The sequence below is a fragment of the Chinchilla lanigera genome, unplaced genomic scaffold (genome assembly GCF_000276665.1).
Source record: "Chinchilla lanigera isolate Chin_1 unplaced genomic scaffold, ChiLan1.0 scaffold00073, whole genome shotgun sequence".
Taxonomy (NCBI): Eukaryota; Metazoa; Chordata; class Mammalia; order Rodentia; family Chinchillidae; genus Chinchilla; species Chinchilla lanigera.
In genome coordinates this window covers 4,877,806-4,899,070 of record NW_004955474.1, presented here as the reverse complement: position 1 = coordinate 4,899,070, position 21,265 = coordinate 4,877,806, and the positions used below count along the sequence as shown (strand labels likewise).

The window sequence follows — 21,265 nt, the reverse complement described above, 5'->3', positions numbered from 1 at the left end:
AGGCTCAGACAAACCTGGGTTCTAACCCTGCTTTCCCATCTGCTCACATGATCACTTTGGGGGGAAGAGAAGCTCTGAAGTTATGGGATGTCCTGCAAGTTATATAAGATGTCACCCACAAGCACAAAAGTACCTAATTAATCAATCGCTCAGTAAATACTTATTGAGTACTTTGTCTGAAAATCTGGTCTTCTCCATCTTGAACTGTGTGGTGTCCCTCTGCTCTCTCACCGCCTTGCACCAGTACACTTGCAGTCGGTCCTGCAGACACTGGAGGTGGGTGTGCCCGGTGCCCTGGACCCCTGAGACCTGTGCACACAGACCGCGTGCCCTCCCTGCGCTCCCAGTGGCAGCAGCAATCACAGTTACTTTTATATAATGGCAACCATGTGCCCAGTGGAGAGCCCCAGCTTTAGGTAGTACTTTGTCTAACCTTCGCTGTAAACCTTAACTGTAAATAGATGCCATTATTTTCATTTTACAGGTGAAAAATCTCCATGTTAGGTGATGTAGGTTTTGCTGTTATTTTTTACTTTTTATAATAGTTTAAAAAACCCACTCGTTTAAGATACAATCTTAACCACCTGAAGCGTACACAGAGTGCGAATTACACGCATGCCGTTGTGTAACATGGCTCTAGGACAAAGATCTTGCAAAACAGAAATTCTTCCCGTAAGCAACCATTCCCTCTTCTTCCCTCTCTGCATCCCTTACAGCCTGCATTCTTCTTTTTGTCCTGCCTGATGATTCTAGATACCTCATAGGGGAAGAATCACGCAGTGCTGAGTTCTACGTGCCAAAGGCATTTCTTCACACTGTATTAGAAAGGTCCACAGATAGAATGCATTCTAAATGTTTACAGGTTGCTTGTTTTAAAATTTCTCTTCCAGGGAAGTTTACCATCCGTGATGACTATACTGGCAGGCTAGAAGGCAAAGGTCTATGAACCTTTGTTCACCCACAGCGCTATTAGAACAGCGGTAATGGAGCGGGGGTGCTTTACAGGCAGGGCGAGGGAGGTGGTGGTGGCCACGAAAATACACTGTCCTTGTAAGGTCAGTATTTACCGGCTAGGAGCTCTTGGATGTAAACAAGCAGTAGTTATGGCTTACATCTAGATGTCCCCCCAAGCCTCATCAGGTCACAGGTCACAGGTGGAGCTTTTCACAGGCGGCTGGATCTTCAGCGTGTGATGCTGGGATGAAGGATATGCTGTTGGGACTGATTTATTGTGCGATGCTAGAATTAAGGGTGCCCCATCCTGGGCATGAGTGCTACCTGTCTTACCTGAGCGCAGGTAGCCTGAACAGAATACAAGGGATAGAAGGAGGGCTGCTGCTGTCGCTTTCTGCTTGCTACTTCACTGCTGGCTGCTTTCTGCCTGTCCTGTCTTGTCATGAACTGTTTCTTCTCTGTGATGGCCGTCTGCCATGCCACCCTACCTTGGAGCCAGCTGATTATGGACTGAACCCTCCACAAACTGTAAGCAAAATAAACTTTTCCTCCTTTAACTTTAGGTGTTTGGTATTTTGTCTCAGTTATGAGAAAAATAACTAAGACAGTGGTGTAACTGAAAACGATTTCTTGATATTATAGAAAATAATACCCAAATCTTAACATGACTGTCAAAAAAGTCGTCTTTGGTTAGCTCATTTTAGAGATATTGTTGCTATATCAAATGTAATTTTGAAATCAAATGTAATTTAAAAATCTGTTCAGAGAAATGAACTTGTTGCTGCTGTACTTAAACATTCCCGAAAAGAATACTTCAATATTCTCTCTGCTGATACAAGAAATATTACAATTGTGAGATCAGGTTACAGCGCGATGCTATGAAAATGGAGCAGGCAGAAGATCTGTTTAGCTGGGCCTCTGATTTCACTGTTGCTGAGCCCTAGATTCCCAACCAGGCAGATAGGGCCCTCCCTACCTGTACAAAAACTTTCTGGAGGAGTCCCCGCCGTTCTGCCAGAGGTAGCTCATTCTGTGCACCTCCAACTGCCTCAGGCACATGTGGAAGGTCAAAAAACAGATATAAACATTTAACCAGGGTGGAAGGCACTGACATCGTTGTCATGCAGTCCACGGTTTTCTGGAAAACAAACCAATAAACAAGTGAATGGATAGACAGTCGTGGCCGTAATTTACTGATACAGCTGAGTAATTTACAAACATTAAAGCTGAAAAATTATGATTTTGAAAAGGTGTTTAAGAATTACAAAATAACCCCATGCTAAGAAATAATTGAAATAATTTCCCATTTAGACAAATTTGCTTAAATCAAATACTGAGATTGGTTTTTTACATAGGAAGTTACTTATTAAATTTGATATTTATTCATTAAAAAGCAGCATATTTCAAAGAGCATAAGCTGTGGGATTTTGGGCAAACTACTTAATTTTCCTGGGCCTTCCATTTCTCTCTTATAAAATACAGTGAGACATATTTTAGGATTACTACGATAAGTGCAAAGACATATTAAATACTAAACTATATATTTGGTGCTTTACTATCATTTTTATCTCTATTCATATCATAGATCTTTGGATCTAGAAGGATACTTGAGAAACATAGGCATCAGGGACACAAGTATATCTTTGTATTGTTTTCTTTCCAAAGAAAGAAATTACAGTAAACATTTAAATATTTTCCAGACATTTAAGAATTATGAAAATTTTCCATGAGAGTTTGGTACAAGAAATCTTACTGCAATAAAGTCTTCTTGGCATCACTGTTGATTATTTACTTTCTCACCAAACATGTACTGGATGTCCAGGGCAGTGGTGGCGAACCTATGACATGTGGGCCTCGGTCAGTTGCTTGTTATCACTGAAAGTTCTAAAAGGTTTGCCATCACTGGTCTAGGGTACGTCAGGCAGCGTTTGCGGGGGCTGGGCCTGGTGAAAGGAAGTGACCCTGTCCTGCAGATGTCTACTAGCAGTGGTACAGTCACAAGCAGCTGTGATTTCATGTCTCACGTCTGATAATGGCAATGTATACAGGCCAATATAAAAGGGAATCATCCACACTGCCAGGAATGTGAGTGAAAAGTGCAAGGAGTTAAATAAGGGGAGGGTCATTTGAAGACACACACAAAGCTAGGCCACGCGGTACCACACATTTGAGGAACCAGAGTTCCCACCTGCTGGCTCCTTGGAAGCTCCTTTTCCGTTAGAGGCACCGCACACACCAGGTATGAGGCTAAGACCCTGGAAGGCACGGGCTCCTCTACTCCTCCAGTCTACACTGTGTGGTGGACACTACTACTGCACGGCCCTTGTTTTACAAGGAAGCCACCAAGCCTTTTCCACGGCTTGCTGGGAGTCAGAGCTGGCAAAGCGATCCACACACCGCGTGCTCAGCAATCTATGGAAATGGGCTCGCATCCATTGCAGCTTGACTTTTACCAGCAGCGGACACTTAATAAAGCGTTAGGAACAAAATAGCGATACTTGGGGTTCAGAAAATTAACTGATGGTGGCGAAGACTGTGAATTAACACAGAGGGCCAGAAGGACGGGACGATAGGGAAAGTCACACAGGGAACTGTCAGAGACGGAGCCCAAACAAATGCAGAAGTAGCTGGTGAAGAAAGGGCTTCAGGAACTTCCTTTGCAAGACCCGGGCCCCTCTGCATATCCAACGTGATTTCCTACCCCAAACCCTAAGCGGTCTGCTGTCTCTCCGGCCCCTCCCTATTCCCTGACACCCCAGTTTAAATGCCTGCTCTGTCACCAGCGTCCCTCAATTCCTCATCCTTCCTCCTACTCTGACCTTCAAACGTTCAGCGCTAACATTTCTGCCTTCCGAGCACTGAACACACCACGACTGTGTCTGACGGGCCTCCCTCCCTCCTCTCCGTCATCTGCCTGCTGAGTCAGGACCACGTCTCACTCTGCTCTGTGCTTTGCTACTGCCAGCAAATGGCCAGCAAATGCCAGCAAATTGCCAGAAAATGGCACTCGAATAGAAAAGGCGCTTAATTTACAACACTAAATTTGCTTTTCAAATGTACTATTTTCCAGTTGGTTTATTACTAGCTTTCCTTGCCCATTAAGCAAAGCAGGATGATTTTTCATTTTCATCTTATTGCTGATGGATTTAAAGTATAACTTGGCATCCAAATGAGTATGTGGCAGCATGTGTAATTGTTGTAAGTGATTAGGTTTGTCCTGGTTCTTTTCTTACACTCTTAAGGCTGTCTCTCCATTTGTGCGTGATTAAGTTAACCCACACTGGGTTTCTACCGTGTGCTAGGTACCGCGGTGGAGATACATGGCTCCCAACCGAAGAAGGGAGATACAGCACCTACAGAACGTCTCAGTTGGACTTAGACGATTACAATTAAAGGCTGTTAATAGCAAATGCAAAGAGTAGTGATTTAAATTAAAATTTGACATTTTAATAGCACACAGAGATATGCTACTCTAAGTCTGACTTGGGTACAGTGGCACAGAGGTGTTTATTCTCAACAGCATGCGAACTGGCTTTCTGTCAGCTGTCCAGAACAGTCACAGACCCACAAAACAACGCTCTGCTAGGGCTCTGAGGCTGCTCAGGGTGCCACAGCAGCCCCAAAGGCCCCGGACTGGGGGTTTCCCGAGAGCAGCATTTGCTATGCTCAGCCCTGGAGAGTCCCAGGAAAAGCCAGACAAATCGGTCAAGCTGATTCCCTGAATAAAACAAGCCAACAGAGGAAACAGCAAAACAAAAACAAAGCAAAAAACGAAAATAGACCACCTCAAGGAAAAAAGCTAAATGGTTAATTTCATTAATTTAATGGATTACTGCTGCTGTGACTAGTCACTATAATACAAGAGTGTCACAGTCACCTTTACAAACTCTTTATTAAACAGTGTGAGGAGTTTAATGTCCAGCATAATTGAGGTGATATCCATTCCCAAGGGTGGTAATGACTGTGAGAGTACTCTCGATTTTAGAAGGTTGAATAAACTTCTCTCATCCCAAAATGAAAGGCCAACACCAAGGCATCCAAATGGCCCTCTAGTAGGTACAAGCGACTTGTATCATGACATGTACTTAAAGCTGATTTCAGAAAGATAAAAACAATTTCCATAGCAATCATTTTCAGGTTCAGCTTGAAAATGTCAATGTTCCCTATTTTCTACAAAAATCAGAAAACTGTACAAGTATTTTTCATGCCACTTCCTAATAAGTAGTTGAGTAAACTTAGATGCATGTGATTTTTCTAAACAGAGTTTCTCTAAGCAGGTTTTTCTCCAGGGACGGCCCCAGAGCTCCGGGTCCCCTTGCCCCGGCCACAGCAGCCCAGCTTTCTGCCCAAGTGCAGGAAGCACGGTGCCAGTTCCTGCACCTCACAGCATGACACAGATGGAAGCCAGCCCTCTACCCCAGGCATCAACTCACCAGTAAAGTGCAAAAATATCTAGCTCCTCACCCAGAGATGAAAAAATAACGTGCTATCTCAGAGCGGTCACAAGCACCCCAATGGTTACAATACCTTGTTTGGGCACGACAATAAATTTAATAACAAAATCCTAAGACAGCATGAAGAGGTTAATGCACCGAACATGAAAACTAAGAACTCACCTGACCAGAGGATGCCAACAAATTAATAGTTGTCAGAAGCATCCACCCTCGACTGGCTTCTTCACTCTGATTGATCTCCAGAAACTGGACGATGGCCCGACTCGCAGCCTCTACCGGACCAAAGGGAAAACCATTAAGTGGGAGGAGACCGTTAAAAGAAAAGTTCACCCTCAAAGACCGCCAGCAAAATGACCATTCGTGAAGCACGTATTTCAAGTCAGCACTGCTAGCGATTCTGTGAAAAAATTTACAGCAGCCATGTTTTGCATGGGTTTGAATACTCATCTCACTAGTATAGAAATGTAAGAGTCAATCACTATGTTTTAGAGAAGACATAACATGCTATGAACTAATTACAAAGAGTCCTGGAAGAGGGAAAATCTGGTCTACCCCAGCCTGGAAAACAATGACACTTCTGTCTAGAGCAGGAGGCACAGAGGGTATGGAAAGAACAGCAGCCCAGCACTGGCCGGAGGACTGAGCCCCCTGGAGCTGTACGAAGAGCGCCAGTTCATGGGGAACACCCAGTGTCAATGGCAGGGACAAAGCAGACACCTGCCACTGTGAAGGGTGCAACTCCGGCTGGATTGGGCTCTTTGCTAAGAGATCAAAGGCAGTACAAAAGCGGGTTCTCGGGCTGTGGATTTGGCAGTGCTGTGCACGCCACACTGGAAGGCCAACGAGAAGGAGGGAGCCGAACGAAGAGATGGCTGCGTGATGCGTGGGGGAACCCGAGAGGCCAGAGGCAGGAACAGAGAACCGGCGAAGGGAAAGAGGCATCACAGACCTGCAGAAAGGGGAGAACCTTTGAAAGTGAGTTCAGTGGATTATGTTTCTAGACAGCAGGGAGATAGTCCCAAAATGAACATAATTTCATCAGCACAGTTTGCAAATTAAAGCTGTTAGAAAGTAAGTCTGAATTGTTCACTGTGAACTAAGTGGGTAAGATACTAATGCCTGCTTAGGACACCTCGTAAGAAAGCAGAAAGTAGAACAAGTAGAATTTAGATTATTCTAGATGTGTTCTTTTCCTTCAATTTGACACAATGAAGACAAGTGTTTTTCAGGTGAGTGAATATAAGACTTACATATGACCCTCTAGGAGGGCTCCCCGTGCCCCCAACTACTGGCAATTAAACCCAGGGCTTCACACTAGCTACACAAGCACTTTACCATGGAGCTATAGCCTCAGCCTTTTTATTTTATTTTGAGACAGAGTCTCACTCAGTTGGGCAAGCTGGCCTGAAACTTGCAATCATCCTGCCTCAGCTTCCTATGTAGCCAGGATTACAAGCATGAGCTACCTACCACACCCAGCTTCAGAGTAACATATGATTCTGTACTGGGCATATTTCCTCTCTCTACACTCCTACTTGAGGAAATATTTTAAGAGAAAAAAAACTTTTACATAGCATATTTTTATTGAGTCTTTAACTGTATCAGGTGCTGTTTTATATACTTGTGGACTTCACTGATTCAATCTTCATAAGAACCCTATGAGTTGTTTTCTATTAATATATCCCTAGCATAAATTGAGAAACAGAGAGGAGAAATAATTTGCCAACAGTTACATAGCTGGTCAGTGAACTCATACTCAAATCTAAGCTGTCTAGCCTATAAGAGATAAAGATAGTGATTGTAAAAAATTACCGGAAAAGAGGGAACGCACAAGGCTTATTTCTAATACTCCGTTATCTCCTAAGTGTTGAAGTTACTGTTGTCCTTTATTTGCTCATTCATAGTCTCCCATTCTTGAGAAGAAAATAAACCCCAAGACTGTAAGCCCGCGCACTGCTGACCCCTGGTACCTAACGCACTACCGGCACCCAGGGAACATTCAGTAAACATCTGCTGAAGGCATCAATCTAACTACCACAAACGAACGATTCTAACAGAAGGGCACACCGAGTTCAAATTCTTACGCACATTAAAAGCTTTGGACCTATTATGGGTAAGAGACTCCTGAAAGTTTTGAAAAAAGAATAACAGAAAGAAAGCAGAGTGTTCAGCTACCTAAATTGTGAAGGCCTCGTTAGAGAAAGAGGGGAAAATGAAAGAGTAACACAGACATTTTAGCAACACTGGTTTGAAATCCCAGTGAAAACTGACTTGCAAATATTTCTTGCAAGCCTATAGAAGACCCAAAATTTGACAAGGGCTAAACCACATGTGTCTCTTTCCCAGATAGCAATTACATACTCCAGTAAGGAAGACTTCTTTCCAGTTTTGCTAATACTTTTGCCCCAGACTGCTAAAATACACCTCAATTCTCAGCACTCCTTACAATTAGGCAACTTTTATTTTAAATTATGCATTTTCAAGTTCACAACTGGACATCTTTAAGAAATTACTTCCAGTATTCCAACTGACTATGTACCAGTTAAATCAATATAATGCGATTCTATTTCATAAAAACATTAACTAGGGAAAGATGTGGTCAATACCTCCTGTGCTACTCGTGAGGCAGAGGGTTGAAGAACTAAACATACTTTAAGAGAAAGGCAAAATAGGGTTATCCTCCAAGTAGAGAAGCTTGAAAACCATACATAAGATGCATTTTGAATGAATGTGGATGTAACACTATTAACTTCGAATGAATACTGAATGAATTTGGAGTTTCATTATTCGATAAGACTGTCAGGGCCGAACAGATGCTAGTGCTGATTTTAAGAACCAAAACAACAAAAATGCACTGTTAGTTTGAAACATTTCTACTTATCTGATCCAGGGTGGGCATTTATATTTCAAATATGTGTGTTTTTCAAGTTTTTGTTGACAGTGAACGTTACAGGCCTCCACAAGATAAGGAAGACAAAGAAAGGGTGAAAGGCAATGTTCTATTAAACATTCCAACACGCTCAATGGATCGCTGCGCTGATTAAATTAGATACTGGATGAGAAAATGAGCTGAAAAGAACCGAGAGCGTACAATGCCTTGTATGCATCCCTCCAAATCTTTGTCAACCTCGTATTAACAATTACTCTTTTTGAGAAGAAAGTGGAGATCTAAGTTACATCAGCATTCATGTACAATTATGTTCTCTGGCTTCTTTGTTTAGTTTACTGTTTATTTTTTGTAATTCTGGGGTTGAACCCTGGGCCTTGCACTGAACTACTCCCCCAGGCCTTTTTTATCTGGATATTCTGTGTCACTAAGTTTCCCAGGCTGGCTCTGAACTTTGGATCCTGCCCCTAAGCGCCCCCGGTAGCAGTTGGGAGTACAGGTGTGCGCCAGCGCGCCTGGCTGTTACTCGGACTTGAACTGCTGCTCACACAGAGAAAGAAGCATGGACACCACTGTGCTCAGATGGTACAGGGGAACCCCAAGCCCCACTGACAACGCAAACTTACATTTGTTTCTTTTCCCTTTTTTTGAGACAGGGTCTTGTTATGTAGTTCAGGCTAGCCTTGAGTTCACTATGCCAGGCTGGCCTCCTCCTGTCTCAGCCTCCAGAGTGCTGGGAGTACAGGCTTGCGCCACTGTGCCTGGTAGATCTGTTTCACAAATGTCTTCGGGAGAATCATTTCACTTTCACCTACCAATTTTACTATGTTGTCATTCAGAATATCTTAAACAGATCTCCCACTTCCTGTTCCACTCAATGTAAGCAATCATTTTAAAAGTCTACAGCATTTATGATGGTCTTAAAAATTACGTCCAGATTGGGGACTCATCTCACTGGCAGAGCACTTGTCTAGCATGTGGAAGGACCTGGGCTCAATCCCCGAGACTAACAAAAAAAGACAGAAGGACGGAGGGAGTAAGGGTGGCGGGCGGCAGTGGGGGAGGGAAGAGGAAAAAGAAAGAGCAACAGAAACCCCAATATAATCCCCCCAAAATTATGTACACAAGAAAGAAATTGTAAATAAAACCTCCATAAATCACAGTTGCTTAAAACTTCGGAAAAAAGAATTCACTCCTAGACACAAACATCCTGCAGTAAGATCTTGTACTTTCAATGATATTTAACAGACACAAAATTGAGATGATGACTTCAGGCTGTAAGAGTTAATAAAGGCCACACACATTAATGCTAAACTTCTTTTCCGGTGTCAATCGCCTGATTCGTTTTAGCTTCGAACTACATTTCAACAGACAGAGTCAGAATGAAAACTATGGAATCAGAGTTAGTAGAGCCTGCAATCAGATTAAATAAACAAAGAATGTATACGGTCTTGACGCAAATGTAATATCCCAGCCTACACTGAAGGAGCGGAAGTGAGTTTAATTAGACAGCACTGAGAACAATCAGAATGCAAACCTTGTTAAGGGAAAGTGCAACACAGCAATTGTTCCTAGTCCATTTAAAGCACAGATTATCCTAACATTTATGCTTCGGGGTGATGGCACGAGACACAGCAATAGTATTACGGTACTTATTTCACTGAGGAAGAAACACACGCCAAAACACGCCCGGGCCCCTCCCCACAAAATGAAGAAAAACACCCCCAGGTTAGTGGGAAACACAGAATTAGAGCTCTTGCTTTCATGCTTCTTTCTGCCAGATGCAAAGCCACACCTGGGGACAGAATTACCTGAAGGTGTTGTGGCTCTGAAATCCCTGGAGGACGGCAGGGCACACTGCTCTTCTGTTTAAAGAAAAGGCTGGGCTGTTCAACCGGGGAGTCACTGCATCACCCCAAAGCTGCCACGGGAGTTCAGTGACCAGGCACGGCACCACCGCTTTAACGTGGCACCTCGCACAAGGGAAATGAAGGGATGCTTCTCAGAGGAAGTCCAAGTGGCCAATAACTGCAGGAAGAAGTGTTCCACTTCTACGGCCATTAGAGAAACGCAAACTGAAACAACACTGAGATTCCATCTTACTCCAGGAAGAATGGCTATCATCAAGGTCTCAAATAACAACAAACTCCGGGGAGCCTGTAGGGGGAAAGGAACTCTCCTACACTGTGGGTGGGGATGTAAACTAATACAAGCACTATGGAAATCAGTGTGGACCTTCCTCAAAAAACTAAAACTAGAAATTCCATCCAACCCAGCCATACCTCTTCTGGTATCTTCCTGGAGGAGATAAGGACATCATATTACAGCGTATCACTGTTTATAGCAGTGCAACTCCTAACAGCTAAATCTTAGAAGAGATGAATGGAGCCGAGGATATAGCTCAGTGGCACAGTGCCTGCCTGGCAGGCATGAGGTCCCGAGTTCGATTCCCCATATCAAAAAAAAAGAGAGATGAATGGATAAAGAAGATGCGTTTATATACAACAGAGTACTACACTGCCACAAAGAAGGATAATCTGAGTCATCTGCAGGAGAACTGGATGGCTCTGCAGACCAAGATACTAAGTGAAATAAGTCAGACACAGAAGATTAAATATTGTATGGTGTCTCTAATATGACAGACCTAAGATATAAATAATTTAAAGAGCAAAGTGCAAGGGACTAGTTAGGAAAAAGGGAGGTAGAGTCTATGGAGATGGGAAGGGATCTGGATAAGGAGGGAGTGGGGGGGCAGGGGATTTAGCTCAGCGGCAAAAGCGCCTGCCTGGCAAGCGCAAGGTCGTGAGTTCGGTTCCCGGTACCGGAGAAAAAAAAAACAAAAAAAAAAAAGGAGGGAGTGGGGAAGGAAGCGGGCAGGAGGAGTAAAAATGATGACAACTGGACCAGTCTGGGATGGACCCAACCTGAATGTAATCACGATGAACCTGAAACATACACTGATTTCAAAAACTACTGGCGTTTCACACGCAGTAAAGTCGGTAGTGATGTCTTCACACAGGAGGGGGTTTTCTGCTTTCCCAACAGAAACTGGCCACGCGCACTTAGAACGAAGGAAGACTGGTGTGGCAGAACTTAACAGATAACTGGAGGACGAGGAGAACAACCTCAAACACATCCTGGACGCAATGCAGCCAGTTAGGTCTCACACCATGCTTTCTCACAGTAGGTGACGGTCACTCTACACTTTTAAAAAGACTCACCTCTTGGTGCCAACCAAGAGAGAATGAAGAAGGAGAAAATCTGTGACGCTGTCATAACATATGATGAAACAGTCCATGGATCTACTTTGTATCTTGATGCCCCCTACAAGCTTCCCACTTTCACTAATTTCTTATAAATTTAAAATAGAACTAGCGACGTGCAGGATTCCATCTGAGATACCTGCAGTCCCTGTTAGACATGATCTGACAAAGATGTTATATGTGGGTGGTAATCAGGTAACACAAAACAGCAAGTCTTGCTGGGTGTGTTGGCGCATGTCTACAATACTAGCTACCTGGGAGGCTGAGGCAGGCCAATCACAAGTTTGAGCATAGCCTGGGCAACTGAATGGGACCCTGTCTTAAAAGAAAATTAAAAAAAGAACTGGAGATAAAACTCAGCACTTCCTGACTTCAAGTTCCAGTGAAGAAAAGAAAACAAAACAAAAATAAAAATGCCTACAGGTTTTCCATATGAAATTCAGAGGCATCTTCAAAAATACTTCTGCCCTATATACAAAAGAAACAGCCACTTCTCAAAGGAACAATACAGAGTTCACTTTTAAGAGAAAACTCAATGCTGTAAATTACAAGGAAATCCTTTCCAATGACAATCATCCATAAAATAAAGACCACAGGAGGTGTGTAAAGTGGTCCACCTGACATAGGCCGACAGCAGATGGGCGGGCAGCTCGGGGCCACAGGGGCTGGGGCGGGGGGAAGACTGACTGACTGTTCATCAGATGGAAAGTGTCAGTTGCGTGAGAGGAAGCCGGCTCTGGAGATGTGGGGCCAGGCACAGTGCTCAGTTAACGATGCTGTTCCAGACACTTCAAATGCAAGAGTGATCTCATGTGCTTTTAATCACAGTTTTAAAAACGTAATTAAGAATGAAATCTGGGCTGGGGAAATAGCTCAGCGGCATGAGCGCCTGCCTGGCAAGGGCAAGGTCCTGAGTTCGATTCCTGGTACCAAAAAAAAAAAAAGGATGAAATCTGGAAGTTGACCCAAGATGCACGTACACATACAAAAATTTTTATCACTAAAAAAATCAAAAGGTAGAAAAACTCTTAAAAATATTTTTGGTAATAACGCTGATCAGAAAACTCGTCCAATGTTCAAGACCAAACGTGTGGCAACAAGAGGACTCCCAAGGTTCAGATTCTTTAATGTTAACTTCGAAGCCACTCAAGAATTATGCTCTTCTCTTTTAAAAATCAAGAGGGCTGGCTCTCTGGCCAAGAAATTTTTTTTTAAAAAGTCAGGGGTGGTGGCACGTGGATCACAAAACAAGAGCAGAGAACTCTTACATCAAAAGTCAGCGCAGGTTTGTTGAACACCTAGTATGTGACAGCCATTCTCCTCAGTGTTAGTGACACAGGGGTGCCCACAACAGGCAGTGAGATAAAGCAGACACACAAGATACTTTCAGATGACAAAGCTGTCAATGAAAGCTACAGGTGACTGCATAGAGGCAGAAGCCCACTGCAGACACAGTGATTAGGAAAGGCTTCGCATAAGGAAGTACCACACGAAATGAAGTGACTCTCATAGGATTCTAAAGGGATGTCAAAAATTTACACCGTAAATGAAATTATGTAATATACAAAACCCGAGTCTCAGAAAAATCCTTCAGTCATGAGACACGCCCAACCAGGAAAGGGGATTACAGGGCATATGAGATTATGTACTATTTTTACAATTTCCTATGGCTTGATAATTTATTTCAAAATTAAAAGTTAAGAAAATTCTATGTGATTATGACTATAATTAACTGAGATATCTTCTCTGTGTCAGGCATCTCTCACTCTCCCTAAAAATTACCCCATGGGAGTAAACTCATACAGGGCATTAACCACTTACCAGTCCAAATATTTAAATAAAGGATGAACAAAAACTGTGGATAATTTTTCATTAATTTTTATAAGACAGTATAACAGGAAAAATGACACTTTTATCAAATTTATTCAATATGAGAATTGACTTGTTGAAATCACACCTGTCCTAGTGATGCTCGCCATAGTCAGTAGGTCAACAGATGTGCTGCCGGGGCAACGCTTGGGGTTAAAGGTCAAGTGGTCAAGAAAACAAATCTCCCATGTAGCAAAACGTCTCTCTAAAAATACGCAAAAAAATTAAATAAGAAACTATGCAGATGACATATTTAAAAAGATAAGGAGACTGAAAGGAGGGTAAAAAAAAAAGAGTCCTGGGGATTCTGTCCTCACTTAGGATGTACCTCAGGAAACAGTGCAATAGCAGGGGTCAGGGGTCAACGCATGACAGGGAAATTCTCCTGCATTGTCTGTCCGCAGCGACCGAACAGGCAGAAATCACACCAATGTCTATTCCAAATTTTCACTTCCTGAGATCAGAAAAAAAAAAAAAAAGAAAGAAAGATGCAATCCCATTCGAGGTGGAAGAGCAAGAAACAGACAGATACCCTCACTAGGTTTGTTTCAGGACAGCAAATGTAATGAAAACCATTTCACACTAAAATCCGCACATCCATTCACACAATGGAATCTTAACACAAACCCAGGGAACGTGGAACAGCAGCCAGAGGACCAGAGAACCTCTGAGAGGCTGAGGAACTGGTGGCCACGGGCACTGTGGAGGCAGACGCAGAGGCAGACATAAACTTACAGGGAGGACCAGGGACGTATGCTCCAGAGGTGGGGCTTAGGGCCCCGCTATGCCATGGGCTCTGGACAAAAGGTTTCCTCACTAGCAATGTGAGCCAGCGAGTTCAGGCTGCGGGTGCCACGACAGTGCAGGCACACAGGCCAAGGGGAAGTTTATGTCCCAAATACCAAGCTTCCCCCGACCTTTCTTCCGCTTTACTTCAAGATGCTCAAAGGCTTAGACTTGTGTCTTATGAGCAGAAACTGGTTCATTCTCTGGGGAATCTACCTAGGTCTTGGGGGAAAACATCACCAAAACTAAACAGCTTCCCACGAGCCCTTAGAAGCTCCACTCTTCCACAGCACAGGAGGGGTAAGGGGGAGACGGACAAGGCCATTCTGTAAGGCAAGATGAGACACAATCAGACCCAGAAAAAGGCAACCTTTCCATATATGGGGATTAGACTGCTTAGGGAGATAAAAATCTCAAAAGAAACCTTGGAGTGATGAGAAAAAATACACCCAAAAGAGGACAGAAACTAGCAAAGAAGGAAAAACCTCTTAACAATGAAAAATATAACGTTACACATTAAAAAAAAAAAAACCTCCAAATAAGGACAGCAGATTCAATTGTAGTCAACAAGGAGGCAAAACACAAAGAAAAAAATGGAGGAAGGTAAGAAAATAAGAAGCACAAGAAAGAAAAAACACAAGGAAGATACATTAAATTTTCCCAAAATTAAAGGATGTGAATTCCTAGCATTAAAAAAAGTTCAACAAATACTCAGCATAATCCACAAAAACATATCAGTTCCAAAGCATGATGCCATGAAACGTAGAACAGCAGAGACAAGAGGATCCTAACAGGTTCTATAGGAAAAAAAAACCAGCAAACCCTAAGAATCAAGAGTCCAGGCACCCTCAGAGTTGCACAGGAACCCAGATATATGGAGAAACTCCTCTCTAAATCCTAAAGTAAAATTATTCCAATCTCGAATCCCATTCCCACTGCAAAGAGGACGGACTGATACAGAGCTCAGCCAAGCTCGGGTGCTGCTTCAGGGATGACGGCTCCCCACTGGCTCAAGGAGTGGGGAGGAGTGCATGGGGAAGGAGGAAGGGCAAGGCAGGGCGGCACCTCCCCACCAGGCAGACCTCCTGGACACTTCTCAGTAGACAGGCAGTGGGCCCAGGCCTTCTCTTCTCGCTGACCCCTGGCTCTATCAGTCTCGCCTGTCTCAAGGTCACGCTAGTAATGGGATGTGTTCCAACGGGACCTGACAAAAGTCATCATAAAAGTACCCCTTGCCTTGGAATGAGGAAGGAAGTCACTTTATACAGTATGTTAGTTATTTTTCCTCCTGGCTAAGACTAAATGCCCAATACCCAAAGATAAAGGAGGAAAGGCTTATTTCAGCTCATAGTATGTAGAGGTTTCAGTCCTGGCTCCCAGGCAGGGTGGCACGGCAGAGAAGAAACAGTCCATGGCAGGCAGAAAGCAGCAAAAGCAAGCCAGCGACCAACTACAGTAACTAACTGCAAGTCTCTTTCTGTACCTTATAGCGTAGCCAGGCTGCCTGCTCTTAGGGCAGACAGCACTCATACCCTTAATCCTAGCACAGCACCATGAATCAGTCACACACCCTAGATCCAGCCACCTCTGAGAAAGCCCCACCTATGACCACATGAGGCTTCGGGGCGTCATCCAGACATAGCCATAACATACAGCAGTAAAGATGTTTTCATGCCTCAGATATTTATAAAGAACACAAAGACCAGAAATTCCCTACATTCTTTCCCTTTAGAAAAGATGTTCACAAAGATGAGGAATTTGTGAAAGATGCTAACACAGGATTTATGAAACAAGATCCTTACCAGAGAAACAGAAAGGCAGCCCTGGGATGATGTAAATAAAGATGCAAAGGTGCCAACAGGAAGCAATCCTGCAGACTACAGAGACCCCAGCCGCTCACGGGCCAGCAGGAAGAAGACAGACACAACTACCACTTGTGAGTTTCCTTCGATTGTGGAAATCAAGAAACACTGTACCAGTGCAGCTTAATCCAACCTGAGATTTAGATACGTGAACATGAGCAAGCGTCTCCCACCATGTGTGCAGCATCACAAACAAAGGACGTAAATAAGAGTGTGGACACACTAGCGGACTAGGCACAGTGTGGCGTGGCTGAAATACAGAAAAGCAAACAGGAAATTAAAAAAAAAAAAATCCTAAAAAATACACAGAGCCAGATCACAGATTTGCCTTGAGTATTATGCTAGCATTTGGACTTTGTTAGAAGGAGCTGGGAAAGGGTGAAAGGGTGGCCCCTGAAGGTGGCAGCGGTCCAAGGAGAGGGCTGGGAGTGGGTCTGCCCTGCCCGGAGCAGGTGGTGAAGCCCACACAGCAGAGAAGGGAGGCTGGTAACAGACGCAGCGTGCTCAGGCCAGGGCTTCCTTCCTACTTATTCTGAGGAGCACTTCTGAAGGCTAGCTACCCATCCGAAGAAATCACTGGGGAGGCTTCTGAAACCGTACCTGTGGATTTGTTTGACGCTCTCCTTCGAATTTCAGTCACCATCAGTCGTGAGACTTGTGTTGTGAACTGCAGTAGATCAGAAAATTTTTCTGTCATTGTATTCGGCGGAGCGTTTCCAAAAACCTGTGGATGAGAGAAAACATTCCTGATGAAACACTGTGAAACCCCCTTTTTCAATTGTACAAATTCCAAACTGCGGCACAAACAGAAGATCAAGTCAAATAAGCACAGTTACAGAGCTACTTTGGGTGTGATTACACTTAAAACACATCTCTTTTAATAAATCACGTCTACCCACATTTTCTTAACATTTTAAATAATATGTTGAATATATAACACAAAGGCCAAAAACACTAGCTGTAAAATTGGAATTAGAAAACACATACGTTCTCTGAGGAAACCTAAATCGGGGACTTAGCGAAGCAGGGCATTCAGATAAGCTGGCTGTCAAACAGCAGAGACTGACCTCCTGCCACGTTCTAGGATGCACAGATTCAGCTCGCCTCATTTTACATCTCAGAATTTTAAATTCCACCCAAGGTAATTTGCAAGACAAGACTATTATGAAAAAGACAGACAAAAGGAAATGATACATGGCTCATAAAATAAATTGTTTTCACAAAAAAAGTGAAGACAAACAAACTTCAGAATGATCAGAACAGATCATTCGTAAAGATAAAGGGTACGGGAAGATGGGGATAAGAAAACGAATCCTTGGGGTTTCAGCATAGGCACAGAACTGGTATGTGACAGCTATACACCTAGACATACCTTGAAATAGTGCTGTAAAAAGTGTGCTTTATAACTGTGAGAAAACCCTTTATCTTCTAAAGCTACTATCATGATTATCCATCACATCAGAGGACTCACATACTTATTACCATTTAAATGTCTCTCACTACAGAGCGAGGAACCGTAGTTTACTCATTGTAGGATTCCTTCCCAAGACGTACCTGCCTTTTTCCTCCATGTGGTTGTTTCTGGGTGGCTTATGCCCACAACCACTTTCTACAGAATATTCAGGAAACATTGAAGGAGATCATGAACACACAGGTAAAAGGCAGAAAATAAAACAAGCAAGTAAATAACAAAAACCCCAGGTGAAGGAGACAGACTGGGAGAGACCAAAAAACAAAACAAAACAAAACAAAACACAACAAAACACAACAAAACACCTGAACAGAAGCCTAAAATCAGTACAGGCCTGTAATCCCAGGTACTGGGGAGGCTGAGGCAGGACTGCCAAGTTTAAAACTAACTCAAGGCCCTGTCTCAAACAGTACAAAAAAAGCTAGGGTACAGCTCAGCAATAGATTGGGGCAGGCGGGGAAGCAAAGCAAACAAAAACCCTCACAAAACAAAATAAAAACAAACTAGGCGTGGTAGTACATGCCTGTAATCCCAGCACTCAGAGAGGCTGAGGCAGGAGGACTGCCACAGTTCAAAGCCAACCTGGGCTCCATAGTGAGTTGAAGGTCATTCTGAACTGCATAGTGAGACCCTTTCTCAAAATAAAACCAAGCCAAGCAAAACAAATTTAACTCTCAAACCAAAAGACATCTACATTTGCCATTATTTTAATTATGAATTTTGGCTTAAATATTCAAGAGACAAAACCTAGTTAACCAAATTGTTCATAATGTCCTTAGAATAAGAAAAAACATACATACATATTTAAGGAAGTCCTTGTATTCTTCATACTATAAAAATTTTCTTCCAAAGATCGTAACATAAACATGTAAAAAATAACAATATCCTTTTAAAAGAAAATGTTTCTTATAGCCTTATAATAGACACTGTGTTTCTTATAAGCTTCCTCAAAGTAAGTAGAAAATGGCAAATAACAAAAGAATTCTACAAAAGTATACTTTGTTCAGGAATCTACTAGATTAAAAACCAAAAGCATTTTTTTCTTCTGCAGTGCTGGGGACTGAACCCAGGGCCTTCAGGGTGAGCTACACCCACCCCTGGTTCCACTTTGGTTTGGGTTTTCAGACACTGTGGTCCTCCCTCCTGCCCTAGCCGCTCAGAGCACAGGGATTAGAAGTGTGCACCACCATGTCAGCTCCAAAAGAGTGACTTCCAATGACTCAAAGAACAAACTGTTTTCAAGAACTTCTCAGTACACCCATTCTTTGGGCTGAAATTTGATAAACGAGTGCTTATATCAACCTGTCACCTATGAAATAAGACCCACATTCTTCAATACGCTGCGGAGAGAAAACAATGGAGAAGCTTAAACTGAAATATACATGAATTCCACCTCTGCTTAGAGACCAATGAAGGTGCTGACCTACATTCCTATGACTCAGAGGATGTCCATGTATAATTCGCTTCTAAGAATTAAAACATATTTTATCTGTAACAACTTTCTTTTTTTTTTTTTTCTTTTTTCTGGTCTTTTTGAGACAAGGTCTTGCAATATAGTTCAGGCTGGCCTTTTTTTTTTTTTTTTTTCTTTTTTCTGGTCTTTTTGAGACAAGGTCTTGCAATATAGTTCAGGCTGGCCTTGAGCTCACTTTGTAGCCCAAGCTGGTCTCGAACTCGCAACAATCCTCCTGCCTCAGCCTCCCGAGTGTTGGGATTACAGGCGTGCACCACCACTCCCGGCCCTGTAACAACTTTCTAAAACAGCAACAATGCATTATTCAAGCAGTCTTCTCATAGGCAAGTGATACATTGTCGAAAATGCAAAGAACTTTTCACATAAACTCTAATATTTACTGTTTATTACTATACAGAAATTTGTTCCAAAGCCAAAAAGAACTATGCCCTACTTGCTACTCTAACCCGAAAAAGTGTTGCCTCCTTGACCTAACATTTAGTCTAGTGAAACAACATTACTCATGCACTCGCTCACAAATATTTACTGATCTCCTATTGCTGCTCAGTGGTGTTCTAAGAGTTAGCAATACACAGGTAAATAAAGCACATAAGCCAGCGCTCATGGCGCTCACACTGTAGTACACAAGATGTATGTAAAATGAGCGCATTTAGAAATTAAAGTCAGCCGGAGGTGTGGCTCAGTGGTAGAGCATATGCTTAGCACGGATAAAGCCCTGGGTTCAACACTCAGCATCAAAAACAAAAAAACAGAAAGCACTGCCATGCCATAAAGAAGTACTGTCAAATGAACTGAAAGAGAACGCCTGGGGCAGAGGCAGTTGTCAGGAAAGGTCTGCATGAGGAAGGACCAAGTAGCCACTCAGTGCAGAGAGTTCGGGAGCAGAAGGCTGGGTGGCTGGGCCGAGGCTGAGCCAGGGAAGGCGGGGGGCTGATGCCAGGGAACAGGGAAGGCGCGCAGTGTGGGGAGGGGTCTGATGACACTGAATGCACACAGAACGAGAAAAAGAGCAGGCATCTGCGACAGCCTTTTCAGTCCAAAAGCAAATCTAAAAACATCAGGTGAGCTTCCTCCATCTTCTACCTGAGCTTCGGCCATGCACGTGTGCGCCCGCACCAGCTGGGGCGGAGCTGGAGCCAGGGCTGGTGCCCATTTCTGGTTCTCAGCACCCTCATCTGTCGGGGAGAGAGCTGGGCAAGAGAACGCAATCTCCTGAGCTCAAAAGGAGGACTCCACACTGGGTTACGATACCCGTGAGTCAGCCCAAAGACAGCACCAAGGAACCACAGCACCTTCCAGCAAATTCAGTGAAGTAATAACCACCCCTGAGCAAGCGCTGTGCTTAACGCCTGACGCACCATTCAAATCTCACGAAATCCTATACAGTGGATGCTGTATTATCCTCATTTTACAGATACGGAAATTCAGAGCTAGAGAAGTTAACTTAAACCAGGAGGTGGTAGAGACCCACTTTAAAACTAGGGCCCTGTGATCTCAAGCCAGGTCTACTCACTCAGTTTTATTATTTTCTCGAATTCTGCATGACCCCTATCATAGTAAGTTTCCCGAACATTCCTTTAGAGGGAAATGGCACAGCCTGCCTTGTTTTTCACAGGGTCATTTTTTCATAGGGTGTTTTGGTTTTGTTTTCTGCTTCTCTTTTGTTTCATTTTCCTGTGAGGGACACCAGACCCAAGGCCTCACACTCGCTAGGCTGTATCCCCAGCCCTCTCTAAAGAGAGATTTCTAATGTTTACCTAAATAAATTTCAGGGAATACTCCGGCACTTCTCCCTCTAAATATTGTGGAAAATCTGGGAAGAACAAAGTAATGGCATTAGATAATCACACGCATGAAGCAGAGGCTGGATATACATCTGTTATTAAATGACAGCCAAGGGGCTGGGGATTTAGGTGAGCGACACAGCGCCTGCCTGGCAAGCGCAAGGTTGTGAGTTTGATTCCCGGTACCGGAAACAAAACAAAACAAAACAAAACAAACAAAAAAAATAAATAAATGACAGCCAATACAAATTCACTACGTAGAACTAAGAAACAGAGGTTCAATGTTTACAACATTTTCTAGAGTGGAATTTTTGTTTCCTAAATATATACAAGATCTAAAATTAAGTTACAGAGTACTGGCTATCATTAGTCCTGAAACCATTTGCTATAAAAATGTGAAAAAATTAGCAGTGAAGATATAATTACATTATTTCATGCTGTTGATCAGTTAAGATTTCTTA

General features: G+C 43.2%; 1 protein-coding gene across 7 annotated transcripts in view; it reads right to left on the bottom strand.

Annotated features, from left to right (window-relative positions):
• Wdfy3 (WD repeat and FYVE domain containing 3) overlaps positions 1–21,265 on the bottom strand; it is a 280,520-nt gene that overhangs the window by 146,351 nt on the left and 112,904 nt on the right. For 6 of the 7 annotated variants that reach the window (XM_013502725.1, XM_013502727.1, XM_005401374.2 and 3 more), the window contains exons 4-6: positions 16,676–16,799; positions 5,571–5,680; positions 1,931–2,092 (exon numbers count right to left, since the gene is read on the bottom strand). In XM_013502725.1, the coding sequence (XP_013358179.1) occupies positions 1,931–2,092; positions 5,571–5,680; positions 16,676–16,799 (396 nt within the window). Of the gene's footprint in view, positions 1–1,930; positions 2,093–5,570; positions 5,681–10,106; positions 10,183–16,675; positions 16,800–21,265 lie in introns of those variants that run through there. The other variant, XM_013502730.1, reaches the window with a different exon arrangement.